Source organism: Eleginops maclovinus, chromosome 20 (assembly GCF_036324505.1).
Source record: "Eleginops maclovinus isolate JMC-PN-2008 ecotype Puerto Natales chromosome 20, JC_Emac_rtc_rv5, whole genome shotgun sequence".
Classification (NCBI taxonomy): domain Eukaryota; kingdom Metazoa; phylum Chordata; class Actinopteri; order Perciformes; family Eleginopidae; genus Eleginops; species Eleginops maclovinus.
The window spans coordinates 9297696-9316946 of NC_086368.1; the positions used below are offsets into that span (position 1 = coordinate 9297696).

The 19251-nt window shown below is 38.9% G+C and overlaps 1 protein-coding gene across 2 annotated transcripts in view; it reads left to right on the plus strand.

The window, feature by feature from the left end:
- The window catches only part of phc2b (polyhomeotic homolog 2b (Drosophila)), a 38839-nt gene that overhangs the window by 13863 nt on the left and 5725 nt on the right, over positions 1-19251 (plus strand). The window contains exons 3-10 of one of the 2 annotated variants that reach the window (XM_063912025.1): positions 1670-1831; positions 1984-2061; positions 2893-3054; positions 4009-4143; positions 5067-5349; positions 11437-11756; positions 12361-12643; positions 18288-18505. In XM_063912025.1, coding sequence (XP_063768095.1) covers positions 1670-1831; positions 1984-2061; positions 2893-3054; positions 4009-4143; positions 5067-5349; positions 11437-11756; positions 12361-12643; positions 18288-18505 — 1641 coding nt within the window. The remainder of the gene's footprint in view (positions 1-1669; positions 1832-1983; positions 2062-2892; positions 3055-4008; positions 4144-5066; positions 5350-11436; positions 11757-12360; positions 12644-18287; positions 18506-19251) is intronic. The other variant, XM_063912026.1, reaches the window with a different exon arrangement.

Below are 19251 nucleotides of genomic sequence, written 5' to 3' on the forward strand. Positions count from 1 at the left end.
AACATAGATCTTTTTTAAAAGTGATTTGAGTTTCACTCATGAGAAGCTGTTTAACCGTGTATATAAGAAAAATAATTTTGAAAGATCAGTAAATAAACTCAACCAATTATTTGACTCTTTCTACTCTCATTTTTACGCCCTGACTGAATCGAATATATCCAAACTTTTTTTCAACATGTTGCATAACTCAGCTTGCCATATCTGATTCAAGATTCAAGACATTTTATTGTCATATCTACAGTATAACTTCTTATTCAGCTCGCCACACTAATATATATATTCAATATATATATATATATATATATAGAATATATATTGATATATATATATATATAGAATATATATTGAATATATATATATATATATATATATAGAATATATATATATATATATATATTGAATATATATATATATATATATATTCTATATATATATATATATATATATATATATATATATATATATTGAATATATATATATATATATATATAGAATATATATTTATATATTCTATATATATATATATATTCAATATATATATATATATATATTCAATATATATATAGAATATATATTGAATATATATATTCTATATATATATTCAATATATATTCTATATATATATATATTCAATATATATATATATATATAGAATATATATTGAATATATATATATATAAATATATAGAATATATATTTATATATTCTATATATATATATATATTCAATATATATATATATAGAATATATATTGAATATATATATATATTGAATATATATATATATAGAATATATATTGAATATATATATATATAGAATATATATTGAATATATATATAGAATATATATAGAATATATATTGAATATATATTCTATATATATATATTCAATATATATTCTATATATATATATATATATATTCTATATATATATATATTCAATATATATTCTATATATAGAATATATATAGAATATATATATATATATATATATTGAATATATATATATTGAATATATATAGAATATATATTGAATATATATATATATATATTCAATATATATATATATATATTCAATATATATATATATATTGAATATATATATAGAATATATATAGAATATATATTGAATATATATTCTATATATATATATAGAATATATATTGAATATATATATATATATATATATTGAATATATATATATTGAATATATATAGAATATATATTGAATATATATATATATATATATATAGAATATATATATATATAGAATATATATATATATAGAATATATATATATATATATAGAATATATATATATATAGAATATATATAGAATATATATATATATAGAATATATATTGAATATATATATATAGAATATATATTTATATATTCTATATATATATATATATAGAATATATATTTATATATTCTATATATATATATATATAGAATATATATATATATATAGAATATATATTTATATATTCAATATATATATATATTAAATAACTATACACACAAACAAACATATGAGATAAAAACTAGCATGACAAGATTTAAAATGATAAGTTGACATGCATAAAAAAAATCCTGTCTCAGAATAAAAGTGCGTGATGTTCTGCATCATAAAATTAAACATCTATCTGTCTATCTTTCACATGCAGGTGTTCCAGCAGGCGCTGCACAGACAGCCGAACACAGCAGCTCAGTACCTGCAGCAGATGTACGCGGCTCAGCAGCAGCATCTGATGTTACAGACCGCTGCCCTCCAGCAGCAGCACAACCTCAGCACCGCCCAGCTGCAGAGCCTGGCTGCTGTCCAGCAGGTCAGCACACGCTCCTCACATGAAAGAATCGAAGCCACCGTGTAAAGCTGAGGCTGTTATTGTTGCCCTCCCTCAAGAAATGTTTCAGGAAAAGCTAAATTTATCTTTTCTGCTTCTCTCTCTCTCTGTCTCTCTCTCTCGCTGTGTGATAGGCCAATATCGCTGCTGGCCGGCAAAGCTCTTCACAGAACGGCACTTCATCCCAGCAAACAGGAACAACTCAAGCGACGGTAAGAGTTCAGAGTTGGACCTGTCTCCTAGAGCCTTGTGAGTTTTAGTTATCTCTGTCCATTAAATGATCATGGAACAAAATAGCCCTGTGAGCTATGCTTGCTTTTTAATTCCGTAATAAAGAAATACGTTTTGGTAATATTAGGTAGTAGGAATGTTCACAAACTCAGGGTGTTGTATTTATGATGTCTTGGTTGAATGTAATTAGTGTGTTGATTTTAGATATCAGTAGAGTAAATAATATTTTAGATATCAGTAGAGTAAAGAAGTGAACAACAGTGTTTGCTTTGTCGACTATGATTAATTAAGTTCGTCAACAACCTTTTTTCTCCATGACTAGGACGAGGCAGTAGCAACTTTATAAACCACTAACTGTCACTATCCACATTAAATCTTGTGGACAAAAAAGGCAAGAAGGAAAAAAAAGATTATCATTGACAAAGAGGACATCAAATGTTCTAAACTGTTTGTTTTTATTAATGCAGCGCTTCCATTTCCTGTGTTGCGTGCCCGATATCAGGACTACACCAGCAGCACAGCTTAAGAAAAGAGTAACTAACTTACTTAAATTTAACTGAACAATAATATCAACAGGACTCGGGAGAAAGGAACTGTGTAATTTTAGCTAGACTTGATTGACTGAATCTAAAAACTATAATCACATTTACGGTTTTCTTCTCAATGACTAAGCTAGGATTGAAATGCCCAGACCTTTTAATCAACAAAACAGCATGAGTTTGACTAAGGACATTTAACACACGACTAAGTAACAGCTGATAAAACTGCCACCACTGTACGACCTCATTATCCTGTTCTTCTTCTCCCTTCAGATCAACCTGACCACCTCCCCGGCAGCTGCACAGCTCATCAGCAGGGCCCAGAGCATCAGCTCCACCCCCACCAGTATTTCCCAGCAGGCTGTTCTGTTGGGCAGCCCATCCAGCCCCACGCTCACAGCCAGCCAGGCACAGATGTACCTGCGCGCACAGATGGTGAGGCTGCACACTCGCCGGGCACAGCCACTGGCACAGTCACATGAGTGTGCATATATGCATAAACACAACCCCACACACAAATACTGCTTGAATAAATAAGCACACTCCGGCTCACGTTTCTTCTCTTCTGTGTGTTTTAGGATTGGTGTGTGTTGTGCATGTGTGCTTACTCTGCTGTGCTTTATTTACATTATTCCACCAGAGAAGGTGGCCAAGATAATCTATGGGGCCCCAGAGGGCTCATACAAGCACAGAAGAGAGAGTGTGTGTGTGCATGTTTAAAAATGTTTGGGATGTCACAGGTGTTCTCTATGCTTTGGCAGGTTCAGTGTTTTTAAATGAAAGTTGCTGAAGTTGTTAATTGTCCTGTTTTGCTGCTGGTTGTGGGTAACTTGCTATCAGTTGGCATCTGGCACATGGACTGTTTCCTGCTTCCTCATTATGACCAAGTCCACAGCATTGTCAGATCTGTTTGATGTTGTGGACAGACAGAAAAAACACATTTGTCAGTTTAGATAACCATCGCTTTAATTTCTGCTTGAGTCTTCTGCTGTTAAATTAGCGCCTATGATTCATATCAAGCCCCAAACATATTCATTTCCTTTTACGTGCTAATTTCTCCACACATAAACAAATTAGAAGTTCAAAACAGTGTTACTACAAAACTAAAATCTAACTGAGTAAATGTTTTCATTAGGATGAATATTACGTAATACATTTTTATCAAGGAAGAGAAAAATCTTGGAGCAATCTTGTTCCAAGCAGAGGGAAAGCCTCCTTTAGCCTAATCATAATAAATTTTGGGCCTGAGGGTCCTCACAGGCTTCATAGGAGTGCCCTTGTAGTTTGGATGAGTTTGTTCTCTGGCTACTTTCAGTATTTTATAAAAAATAGGTGAAGAATCCATTCCCAGAACCTGACTGATGCAGTTCTTCTCTGTGTGATCTTTAGGCCCAGCAGAATAACCTGGTGCAGGTGGCCCGGAGTCTGGGCCGGGCGGTTCCTCTGTCCCCGCAGCTCATCTTCACTCCAACCGCCACAGTGACGGCTGTCCAGTCAGAGAGCTCCTCGCAGGCTTCCTCACAGGTACGTCCATTAGAAAATAAATTCACACTAAACTACAAATAGGATTTCAAACATTTAATAAAAGTTAAATTGCTGGAATTTTAAAGCTTACCCGCAGCTCAAATACTGCACTAGACCATGTGATAGGACAATGTTTAACATCTATTTGTACTCACTGCACTGCTGTGATTACAAACAGAAGAACAAGAAGCCAAACTTTATTAAAAAGATTACGGGTTTCCCTCTGGTGTTATTTGTTTTACATTACAGACACATGAACACATGTGGAGAGGTGGCAGAGCGAAGGAGCGGCCAGTCGCCTGGTTCAGGTTCAGGTTATTTTATTTATACCCATAGGTAGATTTGGTTTGCAAATAAAAAGACAAGGGATCCATCCTGACACTCTAAAAACAAACACAGACAACAGACACATCTCTAATAAAAGTACACCCTGCGCCATTAAATCTCAAAACATTTAAAAACATGGACATTCAAAATTCATAAATAGATAAATAGGCATCTGTGTGACGCTCCTATGATCCTATGATTTATTAATTTGTGCAAAAGCTGCTGGGATGAAGCGGTTTTTATACCGCTTAGTTCTGCTCTTTTCGACAACTAACCTCCGGCCCGAAGGAAGAGTGCCCGGAGCAGTTGGGGGTTCGGGGCCTTGCTCAGCAGTGCCAAGGAGTTGAACTGGCACCTCTCCAGGTACTAGCCCACACACTGTATTATGGTCCGACCAGGGCGTGAACCAGCGACCCTTCGGTTCCCGAGCAAAGTCCCTACAGACTGAGCTACTGCCGCCCCGTAGAAAGTTTAACTAGAATGTTCTTCATTGGTTTGCAAAAGAGTACATGTTTGAAAATACTGATAATATCTTGCCTTTAATCCACTCTGTAAATCTTTTTATCAATAATTTCCTATCATTCTGTCTTTCTAAGAATCAGGTCCAGAATCTAGCCATCCGTGGCCAGCAGGGGGCGACCACGTCCTCCTCTCACACTCAGACCCTGCAGGCTCTCAGTCTTAAGCAGAGCCCTGTTCCCATCCAGCCTGCCAATCTGAAGAATCCCGGCCAAGCTTTGCAGGCCTCCACTGCAGCAAAGGCCGGCTCCTCTGACAGTTCATCTGAAGCCGGGAAGAAGGGGGACCACTCAGAACCCCGAGCCATCAACATGAGCCGCAACGTCACGGCTATCAGCGCTCAGCCTCTGCTGGCTCCAGGTGAGTGGAGTCTGCAACCACAATGCCTTAAAAGTTCAAATAGGGTTAAAGTCTGACCAGTGCAGACTTCTTAACAGAAACACGGATCCAAGCAGGGCTCAAACAAAGGCCACATGGAAATAATCTTTCTCACAAAGGCGTTAAGACTTTTGGGGTAAATAAAGGAAATGAGCAGAGTGCAAATAAGTCAGTTAATCAATTATTACTTTTAATAGCAGAATTAAGGATGGAAAAGTCAGGTTGAAATATCTCCAACATATCTCAACAACTAATGGATTGGTTACGTTGACATTTTAAAGACATTTTTGGCCAAATGACAATGAATTGTAAGATTTCTCTTGAAGCACATTAGCAGGTCAACGTATCCTGTTAAATATCTCAACATGCACTGAAAGACTGGCAAAAATCTTGGAAGCTGATTTAGTTTCACAAACACTTTCCTTTTCAACCAAATACCTGCAAAATAAACAACATTCAACATCAGCCTCAGCTTTATTTTGTTGCTAATTAGCAAATAAACATTACGTGCTAAACTAAAACGGTGAATAAACTGAACTTTAAACCTGCATAAATCATCATGTAAGGATTGTAAAAGTGAGTATGTTGCCCTAATGATGTTAGCACAAGTTAGCATGGCGGCTAACTCTTGGTCTTTCAAATGACGGACGGAGCGTTCACACTGGTAACCGAGCTGGTGGTGTGTATGATAAATGTCAGTCTGCTTTTTTAGCGGCGTTGTGTATTCCGATTCACTGACACTTGATCTTCCATTGGATTTTTGTCTTCTCCCTTATGTTAAACTGAACAAATTGTCTGTCAGCTGCTGTGTGCTTCTCTTTGGAAACAGATGTCCATCTCAAACCTTGAAATAGACTTGGGGCTCCGGGCAGCTGTCAGTTGTACAGCAGAAATGTGTTCCTGTGTTTGTAGCAAGACGAGATGAGAAATGAGTTTTTACACTTTGCCCTGTCAATATCTGTCTCTGGGCTGTGAGTGTGACATGTCGGGGCCTGCATCACAGACCCATTCTCTCACTGAAGGGGTGAAACCAGCCGTGTTAAATAGAATGTGCTGGGCTGAGCCTGGAACAGTCGAGCTGCTTTGTGATTTGGGAAGCTGTGAAAGGCACAGTGCCACGCAAGAGTCTTACTAAATCACTCTGAATGTCAGCAGCTGTTTTTTTGTTTTTACTGTGAATGATTGTGAATATGCCCGCAGTACGAGCAGATTCAATCAAATCTGTACCAGTTTGTTTGCCAGATAAGTGAAGTATAATCACATTTTCAACAGGCTCCTGATAAGAATTCACATTTTACGGAATTTAAGCAACAAAAAAAAGTAAGTTGATGTACATGTGCTGGGAGTAGTAACTGTGTATACCACTAGAGAGAGTGTGTGTGTGTGTGTGTGTGTGTGTGTGTGTGTGTGTGTGTGTGTGTGTGTGTGTGTGTGTGTGTGTGTGTGTGTGTGTGTGTGTGTGTGTGTGTGTGTGTGTGTGTGTGTGTGTGTGTGTGTGTGTGTGTGTGTGTGTGTGTGTGTGTGTGTGTGTGTGTGTGTGTGTGTGTGTCAAAGGGAGGGGGAGCTTGGATTATCTGAGCGTGTCAGTGCACAACTGTGTCATGCTTTGTTGCAGTAATGGATTCACATAATATGAAAGGCAGGATGGAGACTGCATGCTGTCTGTAAAAATGTACATGGGTTGCTATAGCAGCCGGGCATGAGGGACAGGTGTGCACATGGGATGCAAGCAGTCAGTACACTCTGAGTGAGCCTGTGTGTCTGCCTGATGGGACCATTCAGTATAAAAGCTTGGATTCAACTCGACAGTGACTTGGTCATTATAGACTTTGATTTGCGATGTGGAACCAGGGGAAAGCTTTCCTACTGACATGTCAACAACTACTTTTATGGCTGGTGTTTAGTGTCTTGTTATGGCTAATAGATGGGGTAAACTGGGGAAACTAGTTCTCTGGTGGGTTGTAAATTCACACCCTGCATGCAATACAGCTAGCTTTATAAGAAGATGTAATTGGGCCCTCTGTATTATAAGTAGCAGTGCATTACATTTAATACTAAAAAGTTACTCCAAGAGACATTGGCAAAACCCATGCAATGTTAATGAAAGTAAAAAATCTATCCGCCCTGTAAATGGTTTCATTCTTGGACCATGCTACACCCCTCCACCAAATTCTGTGAAAAACAGACTTCTAGTTTTACTGTAATCCTGCTGACAAACAAACAAACCAAACTGACAACGTAACCTCCCTGGCAGAGGTTATTATTGCGTCAAAAAGAGCATAAAGTTACATAACTTTATAAACACAATTCCTCATCACTTCGTTCTTAGTATATTTGTATATGTAGAGCCTATATTGAATATTGCCCTTCCATAAGAGATATTGTGAATGGCGGAAATATTAATTGTGACATTTCTTTTCACCTTTATTTTGGTAGGCTCACAGCATAATAATTACAAAAACCTCTTCACTGTCTGTGTCTTATTAAAAGATAACACTTGGGAAATAAGTTTAACAAATAAAATGGTATAATAATATCTTACTATTTAAAAAAACGACTGACTAATGTTATTGCGAAAACTGTACCAGGAATCATTCTGTCTTATCTGAGAGAACAACAGAAACAGAATTTTCAGTCTAATTTAGTTTAGCTATTTTTGCTCATCATGTTCATTCTGCTTTTTTTGGCAGATCCTTCTAGAGCATTGTCTCTGCTACTGTGAACATTACCATCATTTAGAGTCAGCCCCCTGAATAGGAATTGGACTGGAAACAAATGCTACATCTGGCTTGTTGCAGTAAGGGTTTGTCATTGCCTCCTCTTGGCACTAAAGATACCTTTTTTTTATAATAAAAAAACCCAGCATGAAACCCCCCGAAGCACCATGCTCGCAGACTAAAAGAATAGATATGCACAAAAAATCTGACTTGCTAGCAACAGTAGCAGTTGCCAGTTTCACTTGAAAAAGATTACTAAATACCTTGGAAAGGTAAGAAATAAGAAGGAAAACCACTTCAAATGTATGTTACATCCCTTTCTTTTGTATAATAAACTGACATCCAACACTCCCTTTATTGATCTGAAACTATAGCCTCATTGTGGAGTGTTCAGCTGTTAAAAAAAAACGGAGGTGTAATTTGGTTTCTCCCTGAGAGCCTGCCAATGTGTTTTGACATTGGCAGGCTCTCCCTGGTTGGGTTTAAGATGTTAAAAAAACTAGGAACTGGATTAATTTAGGCACTTAGTTCTCTTGATGATGAATTGCATTAAAGTGAGGGAAGATGGCGTAAAGCCGGCTGCTGCTCTGTTGTTTTAGGTCGGAATGTGTTTCATGAGTGAGAGCCAGAGCCGCAGTCAGCGAGAGTGTGGAAACTCGGGGATTTTCCAGGGCCTGGTTCTACAAACCCATCGGGGACGTTAACTGTCCTCGATCGCGGGACATTGTGCAACAACACGCTGATAGAGTAGGAGGTCTATTGGGTGTGGAGGCCTTTGCCACATACTAAATATTGTATGATTGCATGTGTGTGGGAGGCTAGGTCATTCCATTCCTTAATCCCAAGACCTTGAGGGTGGAAAATCCTCTAAATGAATTCCCCTGTATTTCCTCTTCTTCTGAGACGTCTCTCTGTTCCTCATTAGGGGCTTGAGAAAGTTGTCAGGATTCACAGGAAGGGCCGGTTGTTTCCGGTGTGTGATGATTCAGAAATCCCCCTCCATCAATAACAAATGCTGGAAATCTGCTGCTACCATATGATTCTGTGAGATCTTGAATAACTTTTCTTCTTTTATTGCCATTAAATCCATTCAGGTCAGGTTGGTGCTTTTATTACCTACTTAAATCGTAGAGTGTATGTTCGCTGCAGTTGGAGTACTTTGTGTTTTCTGTGACAGAATATTAGATAATAATAGAGTTCTTTCACATGCCCTTTGGTCCTGAGCAGTGCCATTTTCCCATGGTTTTTATTATCTATTAAATAGTTTCCACTTTGCCATTTTTTTATATATATAAATTTAAAATAAAATGTGAAAAACTTCACTTACAACCTCAGAGCGCAAAGTGATCTCCTTTTTTTCTGAACCAAAAGTCAGAAATATGCATTTATTAACTATAAATTAATTAAAGTTTTTATTTCAAAAGTAAACATGGCAAAGAAAGTCAGCAAATCCTGCCATTCGACCTGCTCAAACCTTTGAATTTCTAGCAGCTTTTGCTATTTTAGCTTGAAAGATTAGGATTATTTTTTAAAATTATTAAAAATATTTGTTGATCACTTTATTTTGCTGTTGGGCAACTTATCCATTGATGGACTAATTTTATTTTGATCTTCAACATTGTGGTTTTCCCCCCCAAAAGTAAAATAAAAAGGTTGGAGTTTTTGTAGATTTTTCCATCTGACGATCAATTATTTTTGACACCCTAAGGTGTAGCTGCTTAACTGATGGGTGTTATTATGTTATCTTACCCTAAAGTGCCTGTCTTAAATTGCTCTTCAATCCTGAACCATCTTTCTAGGTTGACATCTCTAAATCTATTGCTGCTGGATGTATTCACCCATCCCGGGCTCATTTCCATCCTGAACATGAACAAATGAAGGCCTTCACTTTTGCCGTAGATAAACACATTTTCTGTCAGTGGGTTTCGCAGAGTCTCGCCCTGTGAAAAGGAAAACAGTTTTCAGCAGATCCTGTAGTATTAACGCGACAAATGGCAGGCGCTCTGCTGGATAGAAACATGTATATATTCCACAGCAGGGCACAGACTGCGGTTAGAGCTTCGCAGGGAAACTTTGAAACCAGATGGAGCCGATCCCACACAAAACATCATGAAAAGAACAGGGGGAGGAGGGTGGGGGCGAGGAGGATTTGAGATAAACGCTGATGTACTTGGCAGTTTTCCATAAACGGATTTATTAGAGGGGTTTATTAACAGCGCCGAACACACCTCCATGTTCACACAGCTCAGAAGCTTCTGTTTGTGGTGCAGGAGTCACTTCTTGTTTGGGTTAAAAACTACTCAATTAGTTCTTAGTATTTCCTGGTAAAGTTGTAAAAGATCAAAGGGGCAGCAGAGGGACTTGGACCTTCCGGACTCAACATTAACTACGTACAGAGTGTCAGAGCCGGCTCTGCATGTTGGTTCCTGGAGTACTTCTAATATTAGACTAGCCTCGGGATACTTCCGCTGAGCAACTCTCCCAATCAGACATGCTCCCACAATGCAAGATTGATGTGCTGTGTCCCGAGCTTTCGTGGCAAGTTATGAGCTCAGGATGTCTTTTCAACCACAACAACAGGTGGTGACAGGTCATTTTGAAACAGTTTGTGAGTAATGGTCAGAACCAAACTGCTACAGGGAGCCTCTCTGTGCACCTTTCATCGAGCTCCTAATATTACATCCTGTCAGCGAGGGGAACACAGGTGAAGGGAACGCTACAAAACATGCTGTTATGTGCAGCCGGCTACATTTTTCATTGCTCTCTAATATACCCTAGTGTGGACAGTTGTCAGCACGCATGAGATAAATGTTGCTCATGGTCTGTCACAGATCTCACCTTATATAAGATAAGGTTTGACAAGACCACTGCATGCAATGTGTAATAAAAAATAAAGGCTGCAACCATTACTCTTATAATAGATTGACCTGAAAAAAAGCCAACAGTGACACTAAATGCTTATTTTGTGCAATCGATTTCCAAAATATTCACTTTACATTGACATGTATCATGGAAAAAGCTTTATTGGAGAACAGGAACCAGTAAATGTATACCTTATAAACCTTATAAACAATGCGGAGATGACCACAATTGTTGAATGTTTACTATGTTTCAGCATTATTCAACATTCAACCCCTTTTTCACTGTCTGTGGCCCATTAACAAACAGATATAATCAAAACAATACATCATACCAGCTGTTGTATAAATGAAACTAAATATGATAAGTATATTTTGTAGGACCTAATTCAAAGGGAAATTGGTTTGGATGTCAAGTGAAGGATCTGTGGGTGGTGAGCACCGCAGTAAGCTGAAATCATGAATTTTAAAAAACAAATGTTTTCTGGTTCCAGCATACACGCATATCCAGCCCCACTCCCTGGTCCAGCAGCACAAGCAGCAGCAGCAGCAGCAGCAGCAGCAGTTTGTGGTCCATCAGACTCAAGCCTCCCAGAGGGCCGCGGGACAGCTGCTGCAAACGGCCTCTATTCAACCGTCTCAGCACCCCATCCCTGTGCTGCCCAAACCTGCTCCACACCAGCCCTCCATGCCCAGCCAGCAGGCCACCATCTTCCACTCCACCATCAGCCCCCACGCCCTCCACTCCTCTCTGAACCATGCCAAAGCTCAGCCCGTCCAGCTCACTGCCATCAACCTGCAAATACATCCAACAGTGAGTACACCTACACACCACAGTCTCAAAGGAATGAGCATCATTGTAACTTTTTGCTTCAATTTTATCTATTTCATTGTGTTGCCAGCATCAATGATAAGGCAAAAGTCACATCAAAGATAAAGCACTGCCTCACATTACTTTGATGAAATGTATCTACTTCATTTAAAAACATTTGAAAATTGAATTAAAAAATGGACAAACAAAAGTATAAAACATTTCTCAGAATATGATCTTTCTCCCGGTAACATACCATCCCTCAGAATTTTAATAGGATTCATTGGTTCTGTCCTCCATTTGTTTCTAAAGGAACAGGACTTTTGGTCCTACTTTTTTATAAGTGGTAACCAGCAAAACAAAAGCTACTGTTGCAACAAAACCCACAGAATCCATTTCTACTCCAAGACATACATGTAAAAAAAAAACTGAAATCTTTGGCTAAGGGATTCCTGGTGGAATATTTTTCGCCACTGGTGGAACATTTTCCAAGCCCTAATGATTTTTAGTTCATGAGTCACTGACTAAAAGTCGCTGATCTGTCTTTCCTTCACTGTTACAGATGTTCTTTCTCATGTTTTCCTCTCTCCCTTGATACCCATCATAGGCCTCTCGAATGCTTCAGGACAATAAAGATAAACCGACCTCACTTGTGGTCAGAGAGATGTGTCCACCCCCTGCCACACAGCAGCTGCAGCAGCAGCAGCAGCAGCAGCAGCAGCAGCAGCAGCAGCAGCAGCAGCAGCAGCAACAGCAGCAGCAGCAGCAACAGCAGCAGCAACAGCAGCAGCAGCAGCAGCAGCAGCAGCCTCCACCCGCTCCATCTCAACCCACCAAGCCTGTCGAGCTGCCCAAAGTCGACCCACCCACACCAGCTGTCCAGCCACAAGGTAATGACTCAGCATAGCGAACTCTAATGTTTTGGCTTTAGTCAGATAGCAACTGGGACTAGGAATAGTGTTTGAAAAAACGTTGTCTTTGGGACAAAAACATGTTTATTTTTGCACCGCTCTGCTTGAGGTGGCCATCTATTCGAACTCTCAGTGAAGGACAAGAAAATCAATGCTGATGTTTACTTGTAATTCACAATGTGTTGTGTCTACAGCACATTTAGCTTTGTTCCTCTCTGTCTCTTATTGCTTTATTTTATCTGAGCTGCTGCCAAATAGCTCACCTGATACCCAGAATTCACTCAATGCTGCTCAAACATTTAAACTCGACATAAGCCCTGAACAGCAGAACAACAACTATACACCCAGACTCATAATGGACTGTTATTGTTTTTATTTTGTTTCCTGTACATTACATTGGAGACATTTGAGCACACTTGTTCACTGTTTTAGTGTGTAGTGTTGGCCAGTGGGGCATCGTGGTCATATTGTGTCAGGGGGAAAAAGTGCTGGTGTGACTTGAAACAACACCACCAACAACAGCCTTTCTCGATTGGTGTCAACAAAACCGGAAAAAAAGCGTAAGCATCAGAAAAACAGGTTTTATGTGTATTGCATTAGATTTTGCAAGTTTTCAGACAAAAAAAAGTGTATATCAGTACATGGGGAGACATCATATTGAGTCAAAAAGTCACAGGACATGGTTGTTGTTGAAACCCTGTTTTTAGGGTTGATGCTCCAAAGCTTAATTTGGACTTGCAGGTGTTTCAAATGTATTTTTCTTCACTGACACTAAAGACATTTCTCATAGACGGGTCATGTTTCTGTCCGTGGTGCTATGAGTGCAAGGTTAAAAATATAGGATGAGCTGAAATTGTCTGGATCAATCAGTGCACCACGTTTTTTCCACATCTCTTCTCTTGGATTGCTTTCAATTGTGTAGGCATTCAGTCTAGTTTCTAAACTTTGGACAAACTGGTTTGAAATGTGGAATGTGTCACTCTTTTTGTATTGAGGACATCAAGGAAATGTTGCATTAATTAAATGATTGTTCAGTATTTTTTTAAGTGCACACATTGTGAACAGGGTATTTGGATCAAAGATATAGAGCAGGCTCTGATGTTTGGCTCATGGTCACAAGCTTTAAGTGTAAGTGTGTGTGATGCTGAAGCTGGATTTTTCTTGCTGAGCATCAAATTATTTTGTTGTACTTTCTAAATGTTCACACAGATTCAGTTTCCCAAGTGATATTTCTCCTTAATGGTTGGAAGTGGGGCTAATGTGGCATTTCTTGTAAAATGAATCATTCTGCAGACCACAAATCACTGTTTATGAAGAGTGAGATGGGTGTGATGCTCACCACTACTGCAGGAAACTATTTTTGTAATCCACTGACTGCAGGGGCTGATGACGGTGGGTACAAAGTTTCAGCTTCTTTACTTTCGGAACATTTATCAAAAGCAGTTTTCCTGTCATAGTGGCTTATTGAGTAAACAAGCCTGCCAGCTAAAAGATTAACAAACCACATTTCTTTCAAGTATTCAAATGAAAGTGAGTAAACAGAGGGTGTTACGTTAACTAATGAACACGCATTACTGAATCTATAATATATACACTGCTTTGAGGACTGTGAATGTTCTTTTAGTATTTTTGGGTTTTATGTTTTGTTCAGTCAAACATTAGAGCTTCAGTAAAAACCCACAGCTCCCCCCCACTTTATTTGAATGATGGGGCTCTTTCTACTGTTTACCTCTCGATCATCATTACATTGCATTAGCGTCAAATCTTCAAATTGTGTCTCTTGGCTCAGGCATTTTTTTTTTCATTTAAACCTTAAAAAAATCACAAAACAAATAGTAATAAGTGCCATGTTTGTTGGAGGTGTCTTGTCAATCAGAATCAAGTTTGTTGCCAGGTACAGTTACACATACAAGGAATTTGCTTAGGTGTCTGGTGGTGCGAACATAAACATCTAAGAAAATAACTAGCAATATAGTATAAAAATTATAAAGATAATAAAAATAAGTATTTACACCTAATTTAAATATATCTAAAAGCTTAAAAAAGTAAATCACTTAGGACATTGCATACCTGCAAACTAGTCACCTTTCGGCGAAATTCGCCGTTTTCAACTCAAAATATGTCATTGACGTGAATCGTGTAGATCCGAAGAGTTTTTTTTAGGGGGGGGGGGGCTGACCGACCAACCACAGACTGTATAATGAGCAAGAAACAAGTTTGCTATCTTCACAATAAATAAAATCTTTGTTCAAATGACTCGCGTTCCACGACCACCGACCAATCATAAGCAAGATAAACCACAGCGCGCGTCTTTTTACCCGTTGGAGTGGAGTGCTCAGCCTTCAGCGAGTGGTTCTTCTGGACAATTTTCGGGATACGTTACAGATACAAGTTTTGAGGTAAATCTAGTAGCAGGTAATCTGGCAAAAGCATTGTATGCTGTATAATTTTAACGTTGCTGAAGTACAATTATTTGAGCCAAATAAAGTGTATTAACATGCTTCAGCTGATCAGCTTGTTAGGTTGCTAGCTAACCTCAGTGAATTGTGTTAAAGTTAGCCGAGCTAGACCCGTTCTACGTCACCTCGTTCAATGCGAACAGAATGCGTTTGTGAAGGCTGATCTCCACAGCATCCGTCCTGTTACCTGATATTACTGGTGGCTTGTCATTGTGGTCAGATATGAGAGGGATGAAAACGAACACGTAATGAACAAATACACATCCGTGTGTGGTTTAGTGAGTAGCTAGTAGTGGTGCAACGGATCATCATTGATCCGTGATCCGTTCGGATCAATTATTTCGGTTTCGCATTCATCAACTTTTTAGTAGCTACGAAAAGTTTGGAGTTACGAACAAAATCTACAAACGCTGGTGACCGTGTGTAGAGTTTGTTCAAAGTGTTCGTAAGCACATATAACGCTTCACTGTTGGAAATGACAGCATAGGCGCCGATTTATGTTTCTGCCGGTGGGTGCTCTCATTGGCGGTTAAACGGTTTAAATCTTCGTGGGTGCTCGGCAATCTCCGTGTGTGCGGTTAAATCTCCGTGGGTGCTCGGCAATCTCCGTGGGTGCTCGGGCCCCGAAGCACCCTCGGTATCGGCGCCTATGAATGACAGTATTCATATTGCGCTGTGTAATGTACACAAGACGCAGATGCCTTTGAAACACGCGATCTAAAAACGAAAACATATTTTATATGTAGTCACAATTGTTGGCAATTGGCAGGTTTAAGATCCAGATTAGGTTCATGGTTGTGAATTATCTATGTAAATCGACTCTATAGATTACACGTTCATTCTACATTGAATGATGATAGCGTAATAAAAATATAGGCTATACATACAATGACAAAACTGCCGTGGGCTATATGTTATCCGTATCCTTTGTTAAAGTTAATGTTCAATAGCTCTATGCCAATGGGAACAACAGAACGTGCGCATTACATATGGACCAATGCGACACGTTCATTACGGCCGTGGACCGATAAACACTCAGTACCGTACGCACACCAACCGGCATTTGCGTGTTTAACACCGTGTTTAACACTGGCGTTACCGCCGCTTAACTTAACTAATGAAGAACTGCTTTTAATTACGACTTGGCCGAGATCTTAACGTGCTATTCATGCGTTTCCCATAAATAGCCTACTACTATAACTCGGAGCGGACCAGGATATAATGCGCATGCGCGGCGTTGCTAGGCAACGTGTACAGAGGCTGGGGGGGGGGGTGCCCCCAGACCCCCCTACAACGGTTTAGTTTGTCACCTTTTTCAGCCCTTCTGAGTTTGCAGGTATGCATTGAATATATGGCAACATATGGCAAACTACAGTAAATGATATTTTAAAGTGGTGGATCATATTTCATTTCATGCCGTACACCAGAGGTGGAAAAAGTACCTAGATATTTTAGTAACTGAAGCAGTGGTAATATTGTTATTTAAATGTACACGAGAAAAAAAAACCGGAATACTTTTGTGTTTTAAGTTGATTGTATTTGTGTGATCTACAGTATACAACCTAGCTACTATATTCTGGGAATAACTCCTGGGGAAAAAAAATAGCATATACAAAAGCACGTTATCAGTTAGAATTGATTTCCAAATTTAACATCTATATGTTTGTCCTGGGGTGTAAAATGTGGTCTAAAAATCTATAGAAGAGTCTGTAAATGTATTAAAATGGAAAATGAATAGGAATCATATGTATTGTCAAGCTTTTCTCAGAGGGGGCCTTCAGCAGTGGGGGCATTTGGGCCATACAATCCCTCTCTGTGCCCCTTCTAAGTATGCGCTGGTGTCTCGCAGTCATTTGTTGCTTTTAATGGATCGTAACTTAATTTTTAACTCTCGTTGGTAATACAATTCAGACGTCAGGCTGAATCTGGAGGGACTCTTCTCTCGGGTTGCCGGTTGAAGTGTGTCTCCATGCAGCAGCCTGCTAGCGTTAGCCTCTGTGGGAGGAAACAGGGGGGCGGGCCTGTAAGGCTGTCCTTAGCGGATCTGAGCGGCGGTGCAGCGTAAACACGATCAGCAGCGGCAGGGCTGTGTCTGTGGGATCATTACAAAACCAAGCAAAACGCAAATGTTTTCTCTCTGAACAGAGTGGGAGTTGGTAAGGAAGCTTAGTAAGCGCTGTAGACTTTTAACATGACGAGGCATGGCGTTTTCTTTCTCTTTGTTGAGTTTCAGTGGGGAGCCGAGACGTCGTTGTTGTGTCTGTGGGAGTGACGCATGCCGGATTTACTGTTTGTTACTGAGCGACTGTGTGTCAGTAGGTCACTTCAAATGTTCTACTTTTATTAGAGCAGAGCAGTCATCTAAAGCAGCAGGCCGGTGTATAGGACTGCATTCTGGTTTGCTTGTAGCGCTAATGTGATGATTGTGTCTCTGCTTTAAACTTTAAATAATATGACCTCATGGTCATACACAGCCATGTATCTCTTTTTAAAGCGCTGTTATCTGTAATTATAAAAGACAAAATATTCTTAGCTTGAAATAAATTACACAATTCATGATTTAAATGATTCAAGTTGTCACTTTTTATATCATTTTCAGAAGTTGGAAGATATTTAATGAGTAAGATTATGTATTTCAACCCTTTCAATAAAATAATATAACTGAGGTGGATTTACCCTCCTTTCCAAGCATTGCTTGTGTAAGTGTCTTTACTGTATTTTCATTTTCAATTGTCTCTGTATTTTTTGTACCTAGGAAATACTTAAAACATGTATATAACTAATTAATGATGCCCATAGTGATGTCTTTTAAATAGTTGTTTTTATTAAAGCAAAAAAAACGGTTATGCTTAAATCAGAATGTTATGTATTTTTTAATTTGAAAATGAATCTCGGGCTGCTGATTGTTCTCTTGATAAAATGCCATATAAAATTTACCAAAAACTGAGAAATGACCAGTTTAATTATCCAGAGCCTAGCGGGACATTTTCCAAATGCATGAGAAAACACAAAAATATTTACACACCGCAATATGACAAGGAAACGCATCAAATATTCTGTGCAGGAACCCTTATTTTTTTAGCTTTAATTTCATACAAACTTAACCCATCAGTGATCAGTACTCATACATTAGCTGGACGGTGTTGAATGTATGTCTTTATCAGCAGGCGGGGGCTCAACCAAGAGGCCGAGTGCTGCTCCACCTGGGACCCCACCTCCAGCCATGACCTCAGGAAATGAGAGCGAAGCGCCCACCGTGGCCGGCAGCACGCCGCAGAACGGCGAGAACAAACCGCCACAGGCCATCGTCAAGCCGCAGGTCCTCACGCACGTCATCGAAGGCTTTGTCATCCAGGAGGGGGCCGAGCCATTCCCCGTGTGTGTAAGTGGCCCCGATCTCAGACTTACTAGCAACAGACGTGATAAACAACACACTCTCTCGTGTACTCGCCTGCAGGGAGCTGTCAGCAGGCAAACACAAAACCCTCTGTTACTACTACTGACAGCTCGCAGCTTCTGTGGGAGTCACTCATTAGTGTGTGTGTGTGTGTGTGTGTGTGTGTGTCATCTCCCTTAACATTCAGGTGATTATATTGTTTATTTGTACACGGAGTAAAGTGTGTATCACCCCTTTTTATAATAAAAAGCTAAACATTAGAGGTAACACCCTTCTTGTTCAGGTTCGACCTCAACACATAGGCTTGTTGTTATTTTTAGACTTGTGGCTCACTGCCTCCTACTGGACATTTAGTATAAATGCTCGGTATGTTAACATGCATACAGGTCTGAAACAAGCACACAGAAGTCTAACTGTTAGACAGCGTTAAAGAATGCAGTATCTACATTGCAAACACATTGATATGGTACTTTTAAATGTGGCTAATTGCTAATCATGATATATTAATGATTGTTAGAAGGGTTATTTTCTTTTAATGCATAAGGTGGTAGTAGGAAGTTCCTAAACGTGAGATATCCAATTATAAATCATAGTAAACTGAAAAAACAGCACATGTTCACATAAAAAGAGTTGTAACCGTTAATTATCCTACCATTCATGCTTGAGTTAAGGATTTAATGACTCCATAATCACTAGTGCGGTTAATTTCTCTGCTGATTGACTCATTGTTT